This window comes from Loxodonta africana, chromosome 4, assembly GCF_030014295.1.
Source record: "Loxodonta africana isolate mLoxAfr1 chromosome 4, mLoxAfr1.hap2, whole genome shotgun sequence".
In the NCBI taxonomy this organism is placed as follows: Eukaryota; Metazoa; Chordata; class Mammalia; order Proboscidea; family Elephantidae; genus Loxodonta; species Loxodonta africana.
In genome coordinates this window covers 64,620,985-64,647,283 of record NC_087345.1, presented here as the reverse complement: position 1 = coordinate 64,647,283, position 26,299 = coordinate 64,620,985, and the positions used below count along the sequence as shown (strand labels likewise).

The 26,299-nt window shown below is 38.3% G+C and overlaps 1 protein-coding gene across 3 annotated transcripts in view; it reads right to left on the bottom strand.

Annotated features, from left to right (window-relative positions):
• Nucleotides 1-19,386: 19,386 nt before the first annotated feature.
• TSPAN8 (tetraspanin 8) overlaps nt 19,387-26,299 on the bottom strand; it is a 54,169-nt gene continuing 47,256 nt past the window's right edge. For all 3 annotated transcript variants that reach the window (XM_064283872.1, XM_064283871.1, XM_023558904.2), the window contains one exon: nt 19,387-19,679. In XM_064283872.1, the coding sequence (XP_064139942.1) occupies nt 19,626-19,679 (54 nt within the window). In that variant the 3' untranslated portion in view covers nt 19,387-19,625. The remainder of the gene's footprint in view (nt 19,680-26,299) is intronic.

The following is a 26,299-nucleotide window of genomic DNA, read 5'->3' as shown; positions in this document are numbered from 1 at the left end:
TTTTATCATTTCTTCCCTTTGCTTTAGTTACTGGACATTCAAGAGCAAGTATCAGAGTCTCTTCTGATATCCATTTTGGCCCTTTCTCTTTCCTGTCTTTTTAATGACCTTTTGCTTTATTCATGTATGATGTCCTTGATGTCATTTCACAACTCATCTGGTGTTTGGTCATTAATGTTCAGCGAGTCAAATCTATTCTTGAAATTGTCTCTCAATTCAGTTGGGATATATTCACGGTTGTGTTTTGGCTCTCTTGGACTTGTTTTAATTCTCTTCAGCTTCAACTTGAACTTGCATGTGAGCAATTGAGGATCTGTTCCACAGTTAGCCTCTGATCTTGCTCTGACTGATGATGTTGAGCTTTTCCATTGTCTCTTTTCACAGTTGTAGTTGATTTGATTCCAGTGTATTCCATCTGGTGAGGTCCACATGTATAGTCTCCATTCATGTTCTTCAGAAAAGGTATTTGCAATGAATAAGTTGTTGGTCTTGCTGAATTCTATCATTCAATCTCCAGCATCGTTTCTATCACCAAGGTCATGTTTTCCAACTGCCGATCTTTCTTCTTTGTTTCCATCTTTTGAATTACAATTGCCAGTAATTATCAATGCATCTTGGTTGGTGTGTTTGATCAATTTCCAACTGCAGAAGTTGATAAAAATCTTCAATTTCTTCATCATTGGTACTAGTGGTTGTTGCATAAATTTGAATAATACTTGTATTAACTCATCTTCCTTGTAGGCTTATGGATGTTATCATATCACTGACAGCATTGTACTTCAGAGTAAACCTTGAAATGTTCTTTTTGACAGTGAATGTGACTCTGTTCCTCTTCAATTTGTCATTCCTGGCATAGTAGACCATGTGATTGTCTGAATCAAAATGGCCAATACTGGTCCATTTCAGCTCACTAATGCCAAGGATAGATAAGTAAATTAAATGAATGAAAAAAAAGCTTTGGAACATATCCACATATATATATGTACGAGCTTGGCATGGTACAGAGATGACACTGCAAATCAGTGGGAAAGAATAGATTAATCAACAAATGATGTTACAATTGACTCTTCATTTAGGATTATAACAAATTATATACCTGCTTTATATACACACTCAAAAATAAATTACAGGTACACTAAAGATCTAAATGTGATTTTCTTTCTTTTTTGTCACAATTACAGAGTTTTTGTTGTTGTTTTTGTTAGGTGTCATCGAGTTGGTTCCAACTCATAGCAACCCTATGCACAACAGAACGAAACACTGTCTGGGCCTGAATCATCCTCACAATTGTTGTGCTTGAGCCCATTGTTGCAGCCACTGTGTCAATCCATCTTATTGATGGTCTTCTTCTTTTTTCTCTGACCTTCTGCTTGATCGAGAATGATGGCCCCCTGCAGGGACTGATCCCTCCTGATAACATGTCCAATGTATGTGAGACATAGTCTCTCCACGCTTACTTCTAAGGAGCATTCTGGTTGTACTTTTTCCAAGACAGGTTTGTTCATTCTTTTGGCAATCCATGGTATATTCAATTTTCTTCATCAACCCCATACTTCAAAGATGTCAATGCTTCTTTCTTGCTTGTTCATTGTCCAGCTTTTGCAGCATATGAGGTAACTAAAAACACCATGGCTCGGGTCAGGAACACCTTAATAGTCAAGGTGACATCTTTGCTTTTCAACATTTTAAAGAGGTCTTTTGCAGCAGATTTGTCCAATACAATGTATGGTTTGATTTCTTGACTGCTGCTTCTTTGGGCTTTGATTGTGGATCCAAGTAAAATGAGATGCTTGACAAATTCAATCTTTTCTCCATTTATCATGATGTTGCTTATTGGTCCATTTGTGAGGATTTTTGTTTTCTTTATGTTGAGGCACAATCCATACTGAAGACTGTAGTCCTTGATCTTCATTAGTAAGTGCCTCAAGTCCTCCTCACTTTCATCAAGCAAGGCCATGTCATTGACATAAGGCAGGCTGTTAATGAGTCTTCCTCCAACCCTGAAGTCCCATTCTTGTTCATATAGTCCAGTTTTTGGAATTATTTACTCAGCATACAAATTGAATAACTGTGGTGAAAGGATACAACCCTGATGTACACCTTTCCTGACTTTGAACCACGCAGTATCCCCGTGTTCTGTTCAAACAACTGCCTCTTGATCTATGTACAGGTTCCTCATAAGCACAATTGAGTGTCCTGGAATTCCCATTCTCTGCAATGTTATCCATAATTTGTTATGATCCACACAGTTGAATGTTTTACATAGTCAATAAAACACAGTAAACATCTTTCCGGTATTCTTCTCTTTCAGCCAGGATCCATCTGACATCATCAATGATATTCCTTGTTCCACGTGCTCTTCTGAATCCAGCTTGAATTTCTGGCAGTTCTTTGTGAATGTACTGCACAGCCACTTTTGAGTGATCTCAGCAAATTTTTACTTGAGTGTGATATTAACGATATTGTACAAGAATTTCTGCATTCGGTTGGATCACATTTCTTTGGAATAGGCATAAATATGAACCTATTCCATTTGGCTTTCTAGATAGCTGTCTTCCAAATTTCTTGGCATAATTGAGTGTGTGCTTCCAGCACTGCATCAGTTTATTGAAACATCTCAGTAGGTATTCCATCAATTCCTGGAGACTTGTTTCTGACCAGTGCCTTCAGTGCAGCTTGGACCTCTTCCTTCAATACTATTAGTTTCTGATCATATGCTACCTCCTGAAGTGATTGAACATCGACCAATTCTTTTTGGTATACTGACTCTGTATATTCCTTCCATCTTCTTTTGATGCTTCCTGCGTCATTTAATGTTTTCCCCTTAGAATCCTTCAATGTTGCAACTTGAGGCTTGAATTTTTTCTTCAGTTCTTTCAGTTTGAGAAATACAGAGTATGTTCTTCTTCCCTTTTGGTTTAACTCCAGGTCTTTGCACATGTTATTATAATTATTTACTTTGTCTTCTCAAGCTACCCTTAGAAATCTTCTGTTCAGTTCTTTTACTTCATCATTTCTTCCATTTGCTTTAGCTATTCAACATTCAAGAGCAAGTTCAGAGTCTTCTGACATCCATTTTGGTCTTTTCTTCTCTCCTGTCTTTTTAATGACCTCTTGCTTTCTTCTTGTATGATGTCCTTGATGTCATTCCACAACTCATCTGGTCTTCCATCCCTAGTGTTCAACACATCAAATCTGTTCTTGAGATGGTCTCTAAATTCAGGTAGAATATATTCAAGGTCGTACTTTGGCTCTCGTGGACTTGTTCTAATTTTCTTCAGCTTCAGCTTCAACTTTCCTGTGAGCAATTCATGGTCTGTTTCACAGTCATCCCCTGACCTTGTTCTGACTGATGATATTGAGCTTTTTCATCATCTCTTTCCACAAATGTAGTCGATTTGATTTCTCTGTATTCCATCTGGTGAGGTCCGTGTGTATAGTAGCTGTTTATGTTGTTGAGAAAAGGTATTTGCAACAAAGAAGTCATTGGTCTTGCAAAATTCTATCATGTGATCTCCAGCATCGTTTCTGCCATCAAGGCCACGTTTTCTTCTGTTTTCAACTTTCAAATTCCAATCACCAGTCATCATTAATGCATCCTGATTGCATGTTTGATCAATTTCAGACTGCAGAATTTGGTAAAAATCTTCAATTTTTTCATCTTTGGCCTCAGTGTTTGGTGAGAAAGTTTAAATAATAGTTGTATTAATTGGTCTTCCTTGTAGGCATAAAAGTATTATCATATCACTGACAATGTTGTACTTCAGGATAGATCTTAAAATGTTCTTTTTTGACAATGAAGGCAATGCCATTCCTCTTCAAGTTGTCATTCCTAGCATAGTAGACCATATGATGGTCTGACCCCAAATGAGAAATACCAGTCCATTTCAGCTCACTTATGCCTAGGGTATTTATGTGTTTGCATTCCATTTCTTTTTTGATGATTTCCAATTTTTCTAGATTCATGCTTTGTAGATCCCATGTCCTGATTATTAATGGATGTTTGTAGCTGTTCCTTCTCATTTTGAGTTGTGCCACATCAGCAAATGAAGTTCCTGAATGCTTGAACATCATCCACATCATTAAAGTTGACTATTTTGAGGAAGCAGCTCTTCCCCAGTCATCTTCTTAGTCCCTTTCAACCTGAGGGGCTCATCTTGCAGCACTATATCAGGCAATGTTCCCTTGCTAGTCATAAGGTTTTCAATGGCTAGTTCTTTTCAGTAGACTGCCAGGTCCTTCTGCCTAGTCTGTCTTAGTCTGGAAGCTCAGCCGAAACCTGTTCCCCATGGATGACCCTTCTGATATTTGAGTACTAGTGATATAGCGTCCAGCATCGCAACAACACACAAGCCCCCAGTATGACAAACTAACAAATATATGGGGCATTACAGACTAGGTATTCAGAATTACAATTTTAAGAAAATATTGAAATGTTTAAAATTCTTTTGAAAGCTTTGCTAAACTGGTTTAAAAAAAAAAAAGAGCTCATTGAGACCAAGAATTGTGAAATGTTGGAATCCTGAGACAATGTGCACCAAAACAAGTTCACCCTGAGGAATTTGGCTCAATTCTAGAGATCTTGAGCTTCCTGTTTACTGGCTGCAGGGGGTAAGAAGGCCAGGGCAAAGGCCTTGGTTCTAGCTAAGGTGAGGAATCTAATAGAAAACCCACACATAATGCTGATTTTTCAATGGCTCTACCCTCTGTTTAAAAGTGAAGAAGAAATAAACCTGATATACAGTAGTCTATGCCTATGTGAAACTTTCTATTGAATGAAAGCAAAAGATAAAGTCTCCCTGAGGGTTTATGACCACAAGTCATTACTCACACTGGTTTCTGGCTTGAATTCATGCTACCTGTATGATCTGACAAACCTCAAACATGAAATTTTATTTAAAGTGGTTTCAGGTTGGTGGTATCTCCAGGCAACGAGTAGAAGCAAATGCACAAATCATCTTGGAGAAACTCAACTGCTTTTCAAGCTTTGAAGAACTCAGACAAATGAAATAATAAAATTTGAAGGAAAATAATCATCTAGCAGTCAAAATGCATAACCAATATTGCTAACATGGCAATTAACAAAACAAGGATTTTAGAAAGCAACTTGTCAGTTGGAAGATGTGTATACCATGTGCCCCAGCAGTTCCATTTCTAAGTGTATTTCCTAGGGAAGTTCTTATATGTGCATAAGATGTGAATGTGTACACAGATGTTCACTACAGTCTATTAGTAATCCATGTTGTTATAGACTTAATTATCTAGCTCCAGGGAAAAAAGAAAAAATCTTTTTGATATTTTTATTCAGGATGTATTAAATGTATGTATTAATAACTTGGGATACTTGGCATATTTCTAATGTTGAGTCTTCCTATACAAGAACAAGAGCTGTGTTTCTATTTGTTCAAGCCCTGTTTTGTGTCTTTCAAGAGTTTTCAAGTTTTTCTCATATAATTTTGAATGTTTAATGCTAAGCTTATTTCCTAAGTATTTTATTTTTTTAAATTCTTATTGTAAATTCAAGGAGCCTTAGTGGCACAGTGGTTAACTGCTCAGCTCCTAACCAAAAGGTGGACGGTTCAAATCCACCAGCACTCCATCAGAGAAAGACGTGGCAGCCTGCTTCCGTAAGGATTTACAGCCTTGAAAACCCTATGGAACAGTTCTATTCTGCCCTACAGGGTTGCTAGGAGCCTGAAGTTGGCAGTGGGGGGTTATTGTAAATGCGATCTGCTCTTACGTTGTATCTCTTAACTATACATTGTTGGTTAATATAAAGACTACTGGTTTCTGTGTATTAACATTTTATATCCTGATCCTTTACAAATTGTATTAGTGATTATATAAGATTTAGCATTTATTTTCTTTGGTTTAACCATTAATTAAAATTTCAGACTTGGGACTGAAGTATGTTCTAAGGAAATAAGAAATATCCATATATTTTTATTTTATTAATTATTTTCTTTTAGTCAGGATGGGTATTTAATTTTCTTCAGTGCATCTTCAGTGTCTATGGAGAGAATTACAAAATTTTTTCCTATTATCCCCTTTGTAGGGTATACATGTATATATATAAAATTTTTATTACCTTAATTACAAACACATAAGAAATAACAAAGCAAAACAAAAATCAAAGTCAGGTCTGTCTGAATTCAATGTCAACAGCAAACATCTGCCTCTCCTGATGGAAAAGAAAGTGATGGTTATAGGCACCTACATTCCCACATGTTAAAACTTTATTTTAAAATGTAACTGTAAAAAATAAACAAAATTAATAAACAGTATATTCTTTTTGATGAATTAATTTAAATGTATTCTTACAATGGAAAACTATGCAGCAATGAAAATTAATCATCTACAACTACACTCAACAATAGGGATAAATTTCATAAACATAGTGTTGAATGAAAGAAACCAGATGAAAAAATAGTATATACTCTTAAATCCCATTTATATAAAGCACAAAAGCAGACAAAACTAATCTATGCTGTCATAAATCAATATTATAGGTACTCTTCAAGGAAGAGGGTAGTGACTGGAAAGAAAAATAAAGGGGACTTCTGAAGTAGAGTAATGTTTTTCTTCTTGCTTTGGGCACTGGGGTGTTCAGCTTTTGAAAATTCTTTGATTTGTTCACTTATTACATTAGTTATTGATTGTTGAACATCAGATTACTCAAAACTTAGAGACTTACAACAATGCTAAATAATTATTATCTCACATTTTCTGTGGGCCAGGAACTGGGAAGGAACTGAGCTGAGTGATTCTGGTCAGGATCTCTCATGAGGTTATGGTCAAGTTGTTGAATGGGGCTGCGGTCACCTGAATGTTTGCCCGGGGCTGAAGGATCTGTGTCCAGGATGGCTCACTCACCTGGATGTTGGCAGGAGGCATTAGTTCTTAACCATATGTATCTCTCCATTGGGCTACATGAGTGTGCTCACAACGTGGTAGCTTACTTCCTCTACAGTGAGTCATTTAAGAGAGAAGACAAGGAGGAACGTGCAATCCCTTTGATGACCTAATGTCAGAAGTCACACACTGTCACTTATACCACTTTGTGAGTCGCTAAGTCTGGCCCACACTCAAGGGGAGCAGAATTGGGCTCTTCCTTTTGAAGAATGGAGTATCAAATAATTTTTGGACACATTTTAAAACCACAATACTTATATGTTCATTTTTCTGAATATATACCGTATTTCAATTAGAAGTTAAAATAATAAAATTTAAAAATATTCTTTCAAATGAACCTTGTTAGGAAAAGTGCTTCCTCCTCATTTCTGATACTCCCTCCCCTGTTCAAGGAACTCAATTAGTTCAACTCTTTTTAAGCCTCTCAGCGTACCCTCCTCATCACCACCACTATCTTACCTTGCACTTCCCCCTACCCAGAAAAAGTGGAGCGAATCACTTGATGGTATATTTAGAGTGAGTATACTGGGCATGCGTAGCTTGGCTCCTCCTTTTTCCCTTTTGGAAGCCGTCCTGCCAACAGAGCATGTCTCTTGACTTGTTCACTCCGTGGAAGAACTTCACAGTTTTGGGAATGTTATCTCAAGACTCAATATTTGGTGCATGTGCTTTGAACATTGAGAAATAAAACTGGGAGAAGAATTTGTAGACCAAAATAACATGTGAAGAGGCTTCTCACGGGGTTTGGATTTATCGCCCATGGATTTGAGCGTGTAAATTCTTACACTTTGTAAATTCTTACATTACACCAAAGGGGGTTTTAAAGTTGTGTGGTTGGCATTTAAGTGCCGCAGGCACATGAGAGTTTGACTCTGGCAGGAGATTACAGCTTATGACCATTTTGTTTACAGGTGAGTGGCTGTTTCATAGACGCAGGACTGTACACATTGACAGCTTCAAGTAAATAGTCCTTGGGCTTTGGAAGCCTCAGTTCAAATCCCAGGAAAGGTGTATGCCACTAGACCATTCTAAGTCAAATGATGGAGACTTTATAATACCGGGTGCTGCGTCATACTCCACAGGCACACCTGAGACAATGAATCAAGTCTAAAGGAAAAAATAAATAAATAAAATACGATCATTCCACATTTAGACAGTGGAAGACATAGCAATGTTTGCTGTTTTAAATGCAAGACTGCTGAGTCTTGTATGTGCTGCAAAACACTGGAGAGATCATAGCTCTAAACTGTGAGAGCTCTAAATTGTTGTACAGTTGAGCACTTGATCAGCTACCCTAAATTCCGCTCCAAAATTAGGGCCAAAGAGGAGATTGCAGAAGGACGAATCTTGAATTTATAAGGTTAGTATACAAGCTCAAGAGCAGAAAATATTTAAGAATTATTGGGTAAATTTCAAGGTGACCTTGTTATTGTAGGTGATATGTAGGTACTGCCTGTGCTGTGAGGGAGCATGCCTCAGAAAATTTGTAGAATTTTCTATAAATTTTATAGAAAATAGCACAAGAAAAAAAGTTACTGGGCAGCAGGAACTGGTTCTCACTGGATACCCCAGGGCAGTGGTTCTCAACCTTAGCTGCACGTTGTATCTACCAGCTAATTCAAAATCTCTGGGGGTGGAATCCTGGCAGTAGTGTTGAGATATTTACTTGGGATAAAATATGTAAAGTGCCTAGCATTGAGCCTGACAAATAGCTGGTATTTGCTAAATACATGGAGTCTCTGGATGATGCAAACAGTTAACGAGCTTGACTGCTAACCAAAAGACTGGAGGTTTGAGTTCACCCAAATGCACCTCAGAGGAAAGACCTAGCTATCTGCTTCTGAAAAAGATCAGCCATTGAAAATTCTGTGGACCACAGTTCTACTCTGATGCACTTAAGTCTCCATGAGTCAGAGCTGACTCGAAGACAGCTGGTTTTTGTTATGGTTGTTTTCTGTTTGTTTTTACTAAATAAATTTTGGTGCCTGCCCCTCTTTTCTCTCCTACATGGTGTTGTCTTTCATTTTCCAGTGAAGACTGGTTAGGTATATAAGAAATTTTAATTATCTTAACCAAAACTTTTTCACAAGAGGTAACCCAACATTGTAATTTAATCCATCAGTCTCAAAATGTCTCATTTGAGCAGCCATTTTTCTTTGGAGACTTAGTAGTCTCATAGTCCTAACTGTCTTTCCTTTTTTCCCCTCACCTTACTGAAAAATACAAGTTTCCCAGGACACACATTACTACCATTTGATCATAAAAATATAGGATAATTACATATGGGAATAAGCTGAGTAGTGGAGAAAATAGAATCTCTGCTTTTTATTTCTTGAATATATGCTGCTTCCAAGAGATTTTTAGATTTTTACGACTGGATGCTTCCCAGAAAAGAAAGTTGGTTCTGCCATTAGAGACTTGTTCTTTCTATCTAAGGATCTTTATATCTTTGGAAAGTGCTCTCTGAAGTTCAGTATTTCAAACCATGAAGGGATAATTAAAGAGGATCCAAATGATATTAGGGGTTTAGCCAGTATCGCATGGAGCCAAGCCCAAAGCCTGGCTTACAATCCAAGTCTTCAGCTTCCAGATCCATGATACTCTCCTCTTCCCAATTCAACAAATACCACATCCTAATGCTCGTTCAACACTCATTTAATACATGTTTTATTTCTGAGTACTTCTTGGGCTTAATTTGTTTGACTTGCGTGTCTCCGTATTAAGCATTTTTTGTTTATTTAAAAAAAGCCTGATTGTCAGTTATTATGACTTCCAGTTATGCATCTATTGATGATTTCTTGTCTGTTTATAACATTCCTGACAATATTCTTCTCAAATTTTGCCATGAAGCCTAACCCGTTTCCCAAAATCACCGTTTCTGCAGAGAACAACATGTTCTATTTGGATCACTTGAAATAGTGCCACAAATTACTCTTGGAGATATTGTGAGCCAGGTGCAATGTTGTGTTGGCCTCAGTTAATTATTGCTCTTGAGTTTGCCACAATGGATGCTCAGATTGCACTAAAAAAAAATAGACATGACTTATTTGGGCCTCACCTTGCTGGCAAAACTGACCGAGCTCTCTCTCCACTTGGCTTGATGCATGCTAACATCCCAGTGATTCTCGGTTTCTATCTCCTTTCGTTTACTGTCATTCATTGCATATGACTCAATTCCTGGCCCACTCTCCTTTCTCTGACTTTTTGTTCCACTGCCTAACACAATAGCTGGATAGCACCCATGGAAAGAGTGCCTGAGCAGAAGATTTATCATTATGTGGAAGAGTTACTGTCAAAACCTATTTCCAAAATTCAGGGCTTTGAAGATGAAATTATTGATGGCCTCAAAGTTTTTCCAAAGTGTAAAGAAGTTCCATAATCAAAACCAAAACTAGGTAAATGAGTCTTTAAATACTAATGCTAATTGTACTTATTCCTATAATGATCATGATATTATAGCCACTAACACTTACTGAGTACTAACTGTTCTATTTGTTCTAAGCGTTTTGCATGCATTACCTCGTTTACTATCACAGCATCCCTATAAATAGGTTTTTTTTTTCTCAGTTTTCAGATGAGGCACAGAGAAATTAAGCAACATGTTCAAAATCATAATGAAGCCATTATTTGAACCTCAACAACTATGAATCCAGATTCCATAGCTTTGAATCACTACCCATTGCTGATAGAAAGAGGAGGTAAAAGTGGTAACTAAACAAACCTTTCACATGAAAAAGGACAGAATAATCTACTCTTCAGGTGTTTCTTTAGATGAAATTAATTTCTTGTAAGTCTTCAAACTTACCAATGTCCATTTACGGCTGAAATAGTTTTAATGTCTTTAAATATGTAAGAACTACTTCTTTCTTTTTTGTTCGATAAACATTGGCTTAGCAAACATCTGTTAGGTACCATGCTAGATGTGGGAAGGGCACAGAGTCACTGTACCAAAAGGGCACAAAGTAAAAAAAGAAAATACGCACTTCTTGTCTCAAATTATTCTCTATCAGGTAAAAGAGGCAGATGTGGAAACAAATCATCGAAATACAGTGTGATAAATGTTACTATGTGTACGGGGTGCATATGACATACAAAGGTGGGGAAAGGAGACCACTCCATTTGGATTTATGGCAATGTATTGATGTATTCTGGTGTTCAAATACTGCCCTCAACAATGCAGCTACTCTGGAAGGTATCTAAACTCTGTTTATTAATCAGATCAGTTTTTTCCCCCCTAAGAGATGTTGTGCATTGCTGTGGCTTACGCATGTGAGCTGTGGAGTCAGAGTGGCTAGGTCTGAATCCTGGTTCTACTAACTTTGGACAACTCAACCTCTCAGGGGCTTAGTTTCCTTAAATGTGCAAGGAGGATAATAACAGTAGTAATAGAATTGTTGTGAGAATTGAATGAGTTCATATATATGAAATTTTTAGAACAGTGCCTGACATGAAATAAGCACTATATGTATAAATGAAAAAAAAAACTATTGTTATTATAACTATAAATAATAAATTGGTATTCAATGAAAGATCTTCATCTAAGTTAAGAATGGATGCCTTTCTTCAAATATGCCAAATTATATTAATGATATTAAGAACAATATACACTTATTCTAAGAGGAAGGCTCACTAACAACCTGTGATATACAGAAGACACAACCTTGCTTGCTAAAAGTCAATAGGATTTGAAACACTTACTGATGAAGATCAAAGAAGACAGCCTTCAGTATGGGTTACACTTCAACCTAAAGAAAAGAAAAATACACCTGGACCAATAAGCACAATCATGATAAATGAAGAAAATATCGAAGTTGTCAAGGGTTTCATTTTACTTAGATCCACAATCAATACCCATGGAAATAGCAGTCAAGAAATCAAATGATGTATTGTATTGGGCAAATCTATTGTAAAAGAACTTTTGAAAGTGTTATATGTGCTTGAACTGTGTGGAAATTTAGGAGTGGTAGTAAGTCAGGATAGGGAGAAAGATCTATGTAAAAGAAGAACATAATTTAAAATACCAAAAATATTCTGGGGAAGCCAGTACAACTTGTCTAAGGCAAGGCCATGGAAGCTCCATAGACACATCCAAACTCCTTGAGGGACTGAATTACTGATCTGAGGGATGTGGAGACCACGGTCTCAGGGAACATTAGCATACATTCTACTCTCATAAGTAGTGTCTGAGGTCTTAAAAGCTTGTGAGCAGCCATCTAGGATACTCCACTGGTCCCACCCTTTCTGGAGCAAGGGAGAATGAAGAGAACAAAAGACAAAAGGAAAATATTAGTCCAAAGGACTAATGGACCACAACCACCACAACCTCCACCAGACCGAGTTCAGCACAACTAGATGGTGCCCAGCCACATCACTGACTGCTCTGACAGGGATCACAATAGAGGGTCCTGGACAGAGCTGGAGAAAAATGTAGAACAAAACTCAAACTCACAAAAAAAGACCAGACTTACTGGCCTGACAGAGACTGGAGAAGCTCTGAGGGTATGGCCCCTGGACACCCTTTTAGCTCAGTAATGAAGTCACTCCTGAGGTTCACCCTCCAGCCCAAAATTAGACAGGTCCATAAAACAAAATGAGACTAAAGAGGCACACTAGCCCAGGGGCAAAGACTAGAAGGCAGGAGAGGAGACAGGAAATCTGGTAATCGGGAATGCAAGGCCGAGAAGAGGAGAGTGTTGACACGTCATGCGGTTGGTAACCAATGTCACAAAACAATATGTATATTAATTTTTATGAGAAGCTAGTTTGTTCTATAAACCACCATCTTAAGTAAAATTTTAAAAAATACCAAAAATGTTATATAACAAGGGATAAAGTAGAATTCCAACTAAAACGGGGCCCAAAACTAACATTTATTGCACATTTATGATATAACTGTTAAAAAAAAAAAAAAAAACCCAGTGCCATAACATACATAAATTATCTAATTTAATGTTCATAATGATCCAATTAAGAATGAATCATTATCCCCAATTTACAGGTGAGGAACTAAACTTCAAAGGGATTAAGCAACTTGTCTGTGGTTACACAATGATGGAGCTGGAATTTAAACATAGAACCTTTTGATTCCAAAGGTCATGTTTTTATTCAAAGTGCCTCCCAAGGGGCTGAATGCTGACCTGATGAGGAATGAGGATGTTGCTAATATAAAATATAAATGTGTTTAGTATCCATCTGCTTTTCTTCAACCCAATGCCCATTACCATTTTCTTTATGTAGTTATATGTTTGGGGAGCTGACCTCTGTTTCTGCTCTACTGACAGTTTAATTTCATTATACTTTTTCTGAGTTAATTCTTATTTCACTCCATCCAAGTCTTTCCTCCTAAGCTTTTTACTTTTTCAGACTCATGACCCATCTACTCAAGAATGTTACTTAAAAGGGATTTCTCTTTTACATGCTTTCCCAGTCACCTGTTGAATTTTAATATTAATTTTGGTTATTGATGAAGCTAACAGCTTTTAACTCTAGCATTTGTAATATAATTATATATCTACAGCATATGTTCATGGAAAACAGAGATCATACCTTATTCACTTTGTATGTCTAATATTACTATAAAAAACCAACAAACTAGCTGTCATTGAGTCAATTCTGACTCATGGTGACCCCAGGTGTGCAGAGCAGAACTGCTCCATAAGGCTTTCAAGGCTATTCTTCTTCTTCTCTTTTTTTAAAAATTTTATTTTGCTATAGATGAAGGTTTGTGAAGCATATTAGTTTCTCATTAAGCAACTAATTTGCATATTGTCTTGTAACATTGGTTCCCCACCCCACGAGGTGTCAACACTCTCCCATTCTCCACCTTAGTTTCCCCATTTCTATTCATCCGACTTTCCTCTCCCCTCCTGTCAGGGCCATTCTTTTGAGGCACCTCTGTGTTCTGCGTGAGTTTGAACTGCCAACCTTTTGGTTAGTAGTTGAGCACTTAACTGTTTGTGCCACCCAGGGACTTCTAACATCTACAATATCTAGTATCTACTGTAGGCCTGGAATATAGTCGGGTGCTCAGTAAATGTGTGTTGAAATGTGTATTTCTTCTTATTTTGTTCTTGCTGTAATTTAATCAAGTTTGAGATTTCTTTGAATGATATGGTAGGTTCCTAAAAGTGTGAAGGTAAAAATGACTTTATTCTTAGATCTGATTTTAATATCCTTCAAGAGTGAAAAAAAATTTTTTTAAATCACTTTCAGTACCAAAGGCCAAAATTAAAATCTGGATGAACGACCGTATTTAAATAAATACTGATATTGAAAAATACTGACTTAAGAAGTTAGCTCACACTTACAGGGAACTTAAATATCGTCTAGATAAAATGTCTCATTTGTAGATGAGGAAAGTACAAGTGAAGGGACTTGCAAAGGTCACAAAGCCAGCAAGGAGACAGAGCCTGGTCTAGACCACTCTTGACTCCATTTTCCACTATAACATGGTGCCCTTCTGTCTCCTGGAAAGGGGATATTTTGTTATTCATTTATGATTCTCTAAAGCAGGATTTCTTAACCTCAGCACTATAGACATTTTGGGCAAGATAATTCTTTGTTATGGGTATTTTTCTGTACATTGCAGAATATTAGCAGCATCATTGGTCTTTGCCCATTAGATGCCAGTAATAATGTGCCCCTCCCCTTGTGACAAACAAAAATGTCTCCAGACATGGTCAAATGTCCCCTGGTGGCAAAATGACTACCAGTTAAGAACCACTAATCTAAAGTCCTCTGTCTCCCTAAATTCTATAAGCCAAAAGATACAGAAGAGGATGTAGAACAAGGGATATCATTGCCGATGTCAGAAGAATCCTCACTGAAAGCAGAGAATACCAGAAAGATGTCTACCTGTGTTTTATTGACTATGCAAAGGCGTCTGACTGTGTGGATCAGAACAAACTAGGAATAACATGGGGAAGGATGGGAACTTCAGAACCCTTAATTATGCTCATGAGGAGGCTGTATGTGGATCAAGAGGCTGTTGTTCAAACAGATCAAGGGGCTACTGAGCGGTTTAAAATCTAGGAAAGGTGTCCATCATGTTTGTATCCTCTCACCACACTTATTCAATCTGTATGCTGAGCAAACAATCCAAGCTGGACTGTAGGAAGAAGAACGCAGCACCAGGATTGGAGCAAGTCTCATTAACAACCTGAGAAGTGCAGATGACACAATCTTACTTGCTGAAAGTGAAGAGGGCTTGAAGCACTTACTGATGAAGATCAAAGACCACAACCTCAACATAAAGGAAACAAAAATCCTCACAACTGGACCAATAAGCAACATTATGATAAGCAGAGATAAGACTGAAGTTGTCAAGGATTTCCTTTTACTTGGATTCACAATCAATACCCATGGAAGCAGCAGTCAAGAAACCACACAACAAATTGCACTGGGCAAATCTGCTGCAAAAGATCTCTTTAAAACGTTAAAAAACAAAGATGTCACTTTGAAGACTGAGGTGTGCCTGACCCGTGCCAGAGAAAGACCCTCGATGAGATGGATTGACACAGTGGCCACAATAATGGACTCAAGCATAACAACAATTGTGAGGATGGCACAGGACTAGACAGTGTTTCATTCTGTCATACATAGAGTTGGTATGAGTTGAAACCAACTTGATGGCACCTAACAACACAACAAGACAAAAGAGAAAAAGTCTAGGTAACTTTATACAATTTCTCATGAAAATTCTAAATTTCAGTTTTACTTTCCCTAATTTCATACTCTATTATCAAAAAGTTCAACACCTGTGTGCCTGCTTTCTAACCCTTCAATTGCCATGATGGTGTTTTGCCTGTTTGACTTCTAACCCTTCCTTGCTCTGCTTTACATCAGAGGGAATTACATTTCCTAGACTCCCTTGTTTTCTGGCTATTAGGTGGATTCAGCCAATAGGAAAACATTAGAGTGAGCAAGAAGGAAGAAACCAGGGAATTTCTCCCTTTCTCTCTACTTCTGGTAGCACCAGCTGAGTCAACTCCATGGCTCCTATTCCCATAGACAGTCCTTTTCTCTGTGGTCCCTGCCACGGTCTTCCACCAGGTGGCTCTGGATCCTGGGCTCTAGTAACGTTATCTTTGGTCCTCCAGGCCTAAGGGTGGCAGAATGCCCTACTGTTGCTAATCTCTGGTTTACATTGCTATCCCCTGTTTAGCTTATTTCTTCAAGTCCCTGTGTACCTAGTTCTCTGTGTTAAAGTCCCATTGTTTGAAATAGCTACAAAGGTTTCTGTTCTTCTGCCAACCCTGACAAAAGTTCTTTATTCCACTGATATTATGTAATATTATTGAGCCCCTAATATGTTTCATGTACTATGCAAAAAGTACATCTGTGTTGTTTGCTTATCTAATTCTACTAACAACACTGTAGGATAGGGCAACATGATATGGCATAAAGAACATGGGTATTGAATAAAACTGAATCACTACTTCTCCACTTACTAACTGCACTATCTAAGGAAAGTTAGTCTTTCTAGATATTGGTTCCTTCATCTGTAAAATGGGTGTAATGATAGTACTAATCTAAGAGAGTTGTTGTGGATTAAATGAGCTACTCTAGGCATGTAGTAAGCTCTTAATAGATATAACTATGAATTTTAACTGTAATTTATTGAGCATCTATTATGTGCCAAATAATTGGAGATGTTGGACTATATGAAGAATGCAACATCTGGAGACTCCTTAACAACCTGTGTTATGCAGATGACACAACCTTGCTTGCTGAAAACTAAGATGACTTGAAGCACTTACTGATAAAGACCAAAAATCAGTATGGATTACACCTCAACATAAAGAAAACAAAAATCCTCACAGCTGGACCAATAAGCAACATCATGATAAATGGAGAAAAGATTGAAGTGCCCAAGGATTTCAGTTTAATTGGATCCACAATTAACACCCATGGAAACAGCAATCAAGAAGTCAAATGATACTTTGCATTGGGCCAATCTATTGCAAATGACCTTTTTAAAGTGTTAAAAAAAAAAAAAAAAAAAAAGTGTCACTTTAAGGGCTAGGGTACATCTGACCCAGGCCCTGGTGTTTTCCATATCCTCATGTGCATGGGAAAGCTGGATGATGAATAAGAAAGACTGAAGAAGAATTGATGCATTTGAATTATATTGTTGGCGAAGAATATTGAATATATCATGGACTGCCAGAAGAACGAACAAGTAGGTCTTTGGGAAAGTATAGCCAGAATGCTTCTTAGAAGCAAGGATGGCAAGACTTCGTCTCACATACTTTGGACATGTTATCAGGAGGGACCAGTTCCTGGAGAAGGACATCATGTTGGGTAAGCATGGAGGGTAAAGTAGAGGGTGAGCCAAAAATGAGGAAGACCTTCAACAAAATGGATTGACACAGTGGCTGGAACAACAGGCTGAAGCATAGCAATGATTGTGAGGATGGCACAAGATCATGCAGTGTTTTGTTCTATGTACACAGGGTCATTATGTGTTAGAACCTACTCAACGACAGCTAACAGCAACAGCAATTATGTGCCAAATACTATGATGGCGTTGGGGATATTAAGGCAAATAAGAAACAATGCCTTCAAGGAGTTGCACTATACTGACAGCAGTAACCACATGAACAGAGATTATTAAAATAAAATATGACAAGTTTATTAATAGACCTAATACAGGGGAGCCGCGGAGTAGAGCATGATCAACAGCCAAGACTTGGAAGGCAATTGCCGAGGTTTGAAATTACTGTTGGACTCTGGGCAAGTTACCTAATTTCTCTAACCCTCACTTATAAAATAGGGGTTAATCACAGTTATTACCTCATAACGAAACCCTGGTGGCACATGGGGTTAAGAGCTACGGCTGCTAACCAAAAGGTCGGCAGTTCAAATCCACCAGGTGCTCCTTGGAAACTCTATGGGGCAGTTCTACTCTGTCCTATAGGGTTGCTACAAGTCAGAATCGACTCGATGGCAATGGGTTTTTATATCATAAGGTTCTGGTGAGAATAAATGAGTTAACAAAGTTACAGTTTCTGGTACAGTTCCTGGTGGAAGGCATGTGCTCAGAGAAGAAGAGCTTTCTTTATCATTAATGGGGGAGCACAGAATACAGGTACCTAACCCAGCCTAGGGCTACCCCAAGTTTCCTGCTCCTAGGTGTCCATTCTGATATACTGCACAATAGCTGCCTCCCTTTCTCTTCCTCCTCCTGAGAAAAAGGACTTAAAAATCTATGAGCTTATCATTTGTTTTTCTAGTATGAGTATAAATTAGAAAAAACTTTATAAAATTGTTTCACAGAATCTATTAAAGTTAAACATACCTATACCCTATGACAATGCAATTCCACTCCTGTATTAACAGCCAGAAATGAGTATATATGTGTATCAAAGACATGTATAGGAATGTTCATAGCAGTTTTATTCATAATAGATACAAATTGGAAACAATCCAAATATTCATCACTAGGAGAATGGATAAATACAGTGCAATACATTCATATACAACAGAATATTACACAACAAGGAGAATAAACTCCAGTTGCATGCAACAATATAGATAAATCTCAAAGACAAAATGTTGAGTAAAAGAAGGCCCCGAAAAAGAGAAGGCAGGCACATAAAAATACATACTTTACTATTTCAGTTACAGAGAGTTTAAGATTTGACAAAATGAATCTACAGTGATAGAAGTCAGAAGAGTGGCTACCTTTAGAGAGATGTATACTAGGAGCGGCAGTGGTGTGCTGATAAATGTTTAGCAGTCAGCTCCAAAAAAAAAAAAAAAAAACCCTGATTTTGTAAAAATTTTCTAACTTCCATTGCATAAATTCTCCAGCCATGGTAGATTTCAAACTACTAATACGATGTCACTGAACACTGAGCTGGTGTACATGTGCTCTGCCAAGCCAGTGGAAGCCAACTCCAACACACCACTGAGAGGTGGTCTGGGGGAACCTTCTGGTGAACTGGAAATATTCTGTATCTTCATCTGGGTAGTGGTGGTATGAGTGTAAGTATATTCATAGAGTTATACACTTAAGATTTGTTCACTTTACTGTATGTATATATACTTTAACACAAAGTAAAATTGTAAAATGTTTATGAGAGCTACAAAGATAAAAGCAGGTAGAATTGTATCCCAGAGGAGGATCCAGAGAGGCACCAGAAAACCAACGGCTGGGAGGCGGGCACACTGATCTTGTCTCCACAATAAATATGGAGCAGAAGAGAGATACCATTAGTGGCCATTGTTGTACATGGGTGGCTCTTTTAACTGCGCCACTCTCAGTTACTTCAGCTTCAGACTTAATTTAATCTTATCACCAGTGATGAATACACACACAAAAAAAGTGTTGCTTCTAAAAAGCCCAGATTCACCGTTTTAACTAACTACGGCCCTATCACTTGGAGATGAAAACTACTCCACTGGGTGGCTCCAGATGAATGTTTTAAGCACAATACAACCTGAACACAATGATTAGACACAAAAAAGTACCAATGTAAACAGTGCTGTTTTTATTTGGAGTAAAAATGCACTTTCATATCATTTTTCTTAAGTCACTCACATCTTAAATATGTTTGATACATCGGGAAGATAACTGTGATCTGGCTAAGTGAGACATTTTAATATGACAGCTGCTACCGACATATATAATATTCATATATTTAAAGTTACAAAGCCATAGCAAAAGTTTAAAGAGATTTTCCTGGTGATATCTTGACATCTCCACAGATTCATTTTTCCCCGATTTGGCAGAACAAGATCATAGAAAATATCATACCAAGTACCTATAAAATAAAATAACAGGATTAACATGGAAATTAAAAGAAAATGCTAGAGAAGTTATAAGTGAACAGAAAGAACATAACATGTGGAAAGGTTCTGATATTGACAGTTTTAATCTTATTTATCTAAGTCATCTTTCTTATGGGAAATAGGAGACTCTGATGGGATAAAAGAACATGGAGAAAGCAATCTGAGATTTTGTGGGGTTTTTTTAATTTTATTAAGCTTCAGATGAAAATTTACAGTGCAAATTAGTTTCTCACTCAAAAATTACACACAAATTATTTCGTGACATTGGCTGTAATCCCCACATTGTGTCGGCACTCTCCCCCTTTCTACCCCAGGTTCCCCGTGCCCATTCATCCAGTTTTCTTGTCCCTGCCTGCCTTCTTTGCTTTTGGGAAGGTGTTGCCCATTTGGTCTCTTATACTTGATTGAACTAAGAAGCATGTTCCTCATGTGTATTATTGATTGTTTTTATAGGCCTGTCTAGTCTTTGGCTGAAAGGTGGACTTTGGGAGTGGCTTCGGCTCTGAGTTAGCAGGGTGACCAGGGGCCATAGTTTTGGAGGTCCCTCCAGTCTCTGTCAGATCAGTAAGTCTGGTCTTTTTTGTGAATTTGAATTTTTCTCCCATGATATGGTATTTCTATTTCTAGCTTTTTGAGGAGACATCGTATCATTTTCCATAGTGGTTGTATCATTTTACACTCCCACCAGCAATGCATAAGAGTTAAAAACTCCCCACAACTTCTCCAACATTTGTTATTTTCTGTTTTTTTAATTAGTGCCAGTAATGTTGGGACGAGATGGTATCTCATTGTAGTTTTGATTTGCATGTCTCTGATGGCTAATGATCACAAGCATTTCCTCATGTGTTAGGTAGTTGAATGTCTTCTCTGGTGAAGTGTCTGTTCATATTCTTTGCCCATTTTTTAATTGGATTATTTGTCTTTTTGTTGTTGAGGTGTTAAAGTATTTTATAGATTTTAGAGATTAGTCACTTGTCAGATATGCCCTAGCCAAAACCTTTGTCCAGGTCCCTAGGTTCTCTTTTTACTCTTTTGTCCACAGGCAGAAGAGGGGGAGATGGTGTATCGGGAGGTGGGAGGGAGAAAGAAAGGAAGAAAAAGAACAAAATGGTGGAGTGGTACGGGCCAGTGAGTGGAGGTAAGGCAGATCAGGGAGCCACTGGGGAGGGGAGGTGATGTACGGGGCTAGGTGGGAGGGAGAAAGAAAAGAAAGGGAAAAAATGGTGGCATGGCGGAAGCCAGTGAGTGGACCCAGGGCAGTGGCAGACCAGTGGCTCTCTAGCCATGGTGGCATGACGGGAGCTGGCAGGACGCGGGGGAGGTGGCATACAGGGCTAGGTGGGAAGGAGAAAGAAAAAAAGAGAAAAAATGGTGGAGTGGTACAGGCGGGTGAGTGGGAGTGGGGCACACCTGGGGATTGGTAGGAAGGGAGGGAGGTGGTGTATGGGGTTAGATGGGAGGAAGGAAGAAAAGAAAGAAAAAAAATAGACACATGGTGGGAATGGGTGGGGTGGGCATGGAGGGGGGCTCATACTGTGCTGGTGGGAGCTGCCTGGGTGCGGGGGGAGGTCTTGCTTCTACCTACCAGAAGGGTGAGGGATGGGAAAGCATGTTTCTCTTGTTACCAGATGCTCTATGTCCTGTTGGGAGCTCCTTGAAGTTACCTTCCCATACTCCCTGTCAGTGTTCATTGCTGGCTGTGTTTCAAGATGACTACGCTGTGCCATGTTAGTTGGCAGAGGATCTCCACTCCGTAATTCTCTTCATTCTCTGTTTTCCATCAGTTTCTTCTTCCATTTGGTGTTTGATCTTAGTTCTGTATCTCTTCATTTGCTGTTTAGGTTTCCAAGACTGACGTTTCCATCTGTTTTACTTAGTTTTTCATATCATTACTAAAGAGGGGAGTATGGTGCATCTGTCTAGGGCACAATGTTGACTCTGCCTCACGTTTGCGGGTTCTTAATCAGGGTTTTCAAGTGACCAATCAGCCTCTGACTGGCTCTATTTGATTGTACAGTAGCAGCTGCCACGAGAGCACCCCCCTTCTCAAAAATGCGCACCCTTCAGTAGGGCATGTCCCTGAGAACTCTAGGGACTCAGTCCTCTGGGGGTTAAGTATACCTGTTTCTTCCCTAAAAAGGTTATAGACACTTGGTTTAGAACATCTGCATAAAATTCAAGAAGTCTAGAATTTCTCTTGCCATAGTTTCAGGCATTGCCAAGAACAATGAAAAAGCATGCTTTTTTTTTTTTTTTTTCCAACTTGTAAATCTGTGGGAGTAGTTAATTCAGGAATTTTCTTTGAAGTGAAAAAGCTCAGCTGAAAATCTGGGGCATAATTTCCATCTCATTAAATAGCTATTCTAAGTATGAGAGACCCCCAAAATTGCCCTACTTGGCTCTGCAGTTGGTGACTTGCAGGCTGTGGCTTTGATGTAGCAATGACAAGAAAGGACCTCTGTGCATTGCAGATCAAAAGACCTTCCCATCTGCCCCTTCCCCTGCTGTAGGAGGAGGGCAAGTTGCCATTTATGCAGGGTCGTCTCAACTGCTCCTACTGTATCAAGACTCTCTGCTTACTAATACTTTCCCGGAAATTCATTTCAAATAAGAACTGATGCCCAATAGCTATTCCTTCTTAAAAAAAAAAAAGTTCTCTGCAAAAGTAATAATTTTCATTCAGATGTTGTAGAAGTTAGGCCTGAAAATTTCTCTTTTTTTTTTGATCCCAAACTTTAAGGCTGGGGTACAATCATTAGGAAAGAATAAAGAGAATGAGCAAGATAATGGGATATGACAACGATCTACTTCCACATTCTGAAATAGAAGCCAAACGTATGTCAGCGTCTAATATCGTACTTTCTTGCACTTCACTGTCTCTGAAAAGACAAATTTATCATTGCTCAGAAAAATTGCAAATAATTGAGAGCACCATTTTGCAGTAATGTTAAGACTCATGATGCTAAATAGGGTGCACAGGGTCCCATATCCAGAAGCAGTATTAAAAAAAGTTATAAAGTTATAGTTTTTCTCTCTACTTTATTTTATTCTTGTCAGGGTAACTTTACCCTATAAAATGATGACAAGCAGTGTCAATGGCTTATTTTACTAAAGATAGGAGAGAAAGTACTGATCGGTTTTTGTCCTCGTAAGTTGCTCTAGTCAAATAAAGGGAGATATGATAGACTTGTTACTTAACTCAGAATAATGAGATTTCTGAAAATGTATATAAAATTTTCTTATAAATTAAAACATTTTGCATAGATCGTGAGCATCCAATCTAGAAGAACCCCTCAGGTCTGCAGTGTTAACAACAACAACAGAAAAAGCAAATAAACCCATTGCTGTAGAGTCGATTCCGACTCAGTGACCTTATAGGACTCGGTAGAACTCTCCTGTAGGGCTTCCAAAGAGTGGCTGGTGAATTTGAACTGCTGAGCTTTTGGCTAGCAGCCAAACACTTAACTACTGTGCTGCAGGGCTACAAACAGAGTCTTAACCCAAAATTTAACAGAGTCTTGAAAATAGATGCTAGCCCACTCCATCAAAGCCTAGTCCAAACAGACTAACACTCAAGACCTAAATGTCATTGGAGAGTTGTTTTCATATGGTATTTTTTCTGTGGAGATAGTCTGAGTATATTTTCTGCAGGAAGATATATGCTTCTATTTTGTTGTTGTTGTTGTTAGGTGCCGTCGAGTCAGTTCCGACTAATAGTGACCCTATGCACAACAGAATGAAACACTGCCTGGTCCTGAGCCATCCTTACAATCATTGTTATGCTTGAGCTCATTGTTGCAGCCACTGTGTCAGTCCATCTCATTTGCTGACCCTGTATTTTGCCAAGCATGGTGTCCTTCTCCAGAGACTGATCCCTCCCGACAACATGTCCAAAGTATGTAAGACACCGTCTCGCCATCCTTGCTTTTAAGGAGCGTTCTGGTTGCACTTCTTCCAAGACAGATTTGTTTGTTCTTTTGGCAGTCCATGGTGTATTCAATAATCTTTACCAACACCACAATTCAAAGGTGTCAATTCTTCTTTGGTCTTCCTTATTCATTGTTCAGCTTTCACATGAATATAATGCGATTGAAAATACCATAGCTTGGGTGAGGTGCACCTTAGCCTTCAGGGTGACATCTTTGCTCTTCAACACTTTTAAGAGGTCCTTTGCAGCAGATTTACCCAATGCAATGCATCTTTTGATTTCTTGACTGCTGCTTCTGTGGCTGTTGATTGTGGATCTAGGTAAAATGAAATCCTTGACAACTTCAATCTTTTCTCTGTTTATCGTGATGTTGCTCATTGGTCCAGTTGTGACGATTTTTGTTTTCTTTATGTTGAGGTGCAATCCATACTGAAGGCTGTGATCTTTGATCTTCATTAGTAAGTGCTTCAAGTCCTCTTCACTTTCAGCAAGCAAGGTTGTGTCATCTGCATAATGCAGGTTGTTAATGAGTCTTCCTCCAATCCTGATGCCCTGTTCTTCTTCATATAGTCCAGCTATATTTTGTTTTTAAAAATGTTTATTAGAGGTATTTTTCTCTCTGTGTTTCTTTTTATTGTTTTGAACTTGGGAAGCAAAGAAGGAAACATACCTAAGTGTTAGGTAAGTAGACTATTGTTGTTGCCTGCTATCAAGTCGATTCTGACTCATGGCTACCCCATGGGACTGATTAGAACTGCCCCACAGGGTTTCTAAGACTGCAGTCTTTACGAGAGGAGACTACCACATCTTTCTCCAGTGGAACCACTGGTAGATTCAAACTGCCAACCTTTCAGGTAGTGGCCAAGTGCTTAATCATTGTTCCACCAGGGATCCATCTAATGACTATAAGACAGGCTAATCTAGTTTATTGGGTACATTTTTATAGATTGGTTATCTATTTTCAAAGAATAAAAGAAGAGGGAATACATATTTTTTTTTCCCTTTCAAATCCTAGAGGAAGAGCAGGAATTAAGTAAAATTTCAAACAGTTTTTTGAATCAGCTATTTACCACATCCTTTCAGATATTCTAGGAACCGCAATTGACTGGCATAACTTGTAAAATGGTTACATATAATAATAATAATAATCCCACGGCCATCAAGTCATTCCGACTCATAGCGACCCTATAGGACAGGGTAGAACTGCCCCATAGGGCTTCCAAGGAGCAGCTGGTAGATTCAAACTGCCAACATTTTGGTTAGCAGCCATAGCTCTTAACCACTACACCACCAGCGTTTCCACATTTTATAATAAAAAAAAAAAATTTTACTACCATATAAATTCCATACCTGTAAGCACTAGTTTGTTTTTTTTTTTTTTTTTAAGTTACTATATGGGAGATTTTTATTAAAGTATTTTCCCTGTACACGTCTTTAGAAAAAACAGTAAAATATCTAAATATGCAACAAATACACAGAGCACACCAATTTCATAAAATTGTGAACAGTACTATTCCTCTTGCAATCTTATCTTCCACTAGATGTACCTAGATTCTTAGCAATGCTTTTGGCTATGATATGAGACACATCAGTCTTCCCAGTTGATTATGTCCCTATATTCTCTGGCTTTGCTTTTAAGAGACATCTTAAAAGCATTTATGGGTTGTAGCAGGGAATAATCAATTTTCTGAATTTTGGTAAAATATACAATTTGACACGTTGACACTTACCTTGAAAATTTCATTTAGCATCTGCTCTCTCAATCTTCTGTTGAAAGTATTCTCTATCAATGCATGTGTGTTTGTTATATTTATAAATCTATGATTATATATGTGTGTGACTCCCTACTCACCTTTATGACCATTAGCTTATATTTATAAATTAGCATAAACCAGAGTACAAAGCAGAGAAGCAAAGGACATTTTATAAAAGGCAGAATTGAGAGAAACAGACCTAATGCGTAGCACCATTTGACTGATCATACGTCAGACCTAAAGAAAAACAGCCATACTAACAGGGGATGTTTTGTATCTAGACCTATTCACTTGGGCTACAAGAAAGTAACATTCAACGACCCGATTTGCTGCTATTCTCCTTTCTCTGATGGCTGCCTAGGAAATTCCACTAGAAACCTAAATGACCATTTTGAATACTAAATTGCTCCAATCCCAGCTACGTTCCTCTCTAGCAGTGATGTGGCAGAAGTGAGGGGTAGTAAGCTACCAGAAAGTCCAAGGTGACCATTGCCCAGCTTTCAGTGAGAATGAAGCGGAAGTCCCTCCCTGTGCTAATCAGCCCTCAGAGGCAATAACAGGGAGACATCGCACATTAGTGATGACATCAGCATGTAGTAAATGCCCTGAAATGGGACTGTGAGTGAATTTGATCCACTTGCTATCTCCCCTGGTGATGCAGTGGTTAAGAGCTAGGCTGCTAACCTAAAGTTTGGCAATTCAGCTCTACCAGCCACACTTTGGAAACCCTATGGGGCAGTGCTCCTTCAGGTTTTCTATGAGTTGGAATCAACTCAGTGGCGACAAGTTTTGATACCTGAATTACCCAAGATCTGGGATGATTCCAACAATGCTTCTCTGAAGCAGTTTTATTTCATTTTCTTGCTACGGATTTTAGGCCATATAAAAAATACTTCGCATGTTCTAAAAA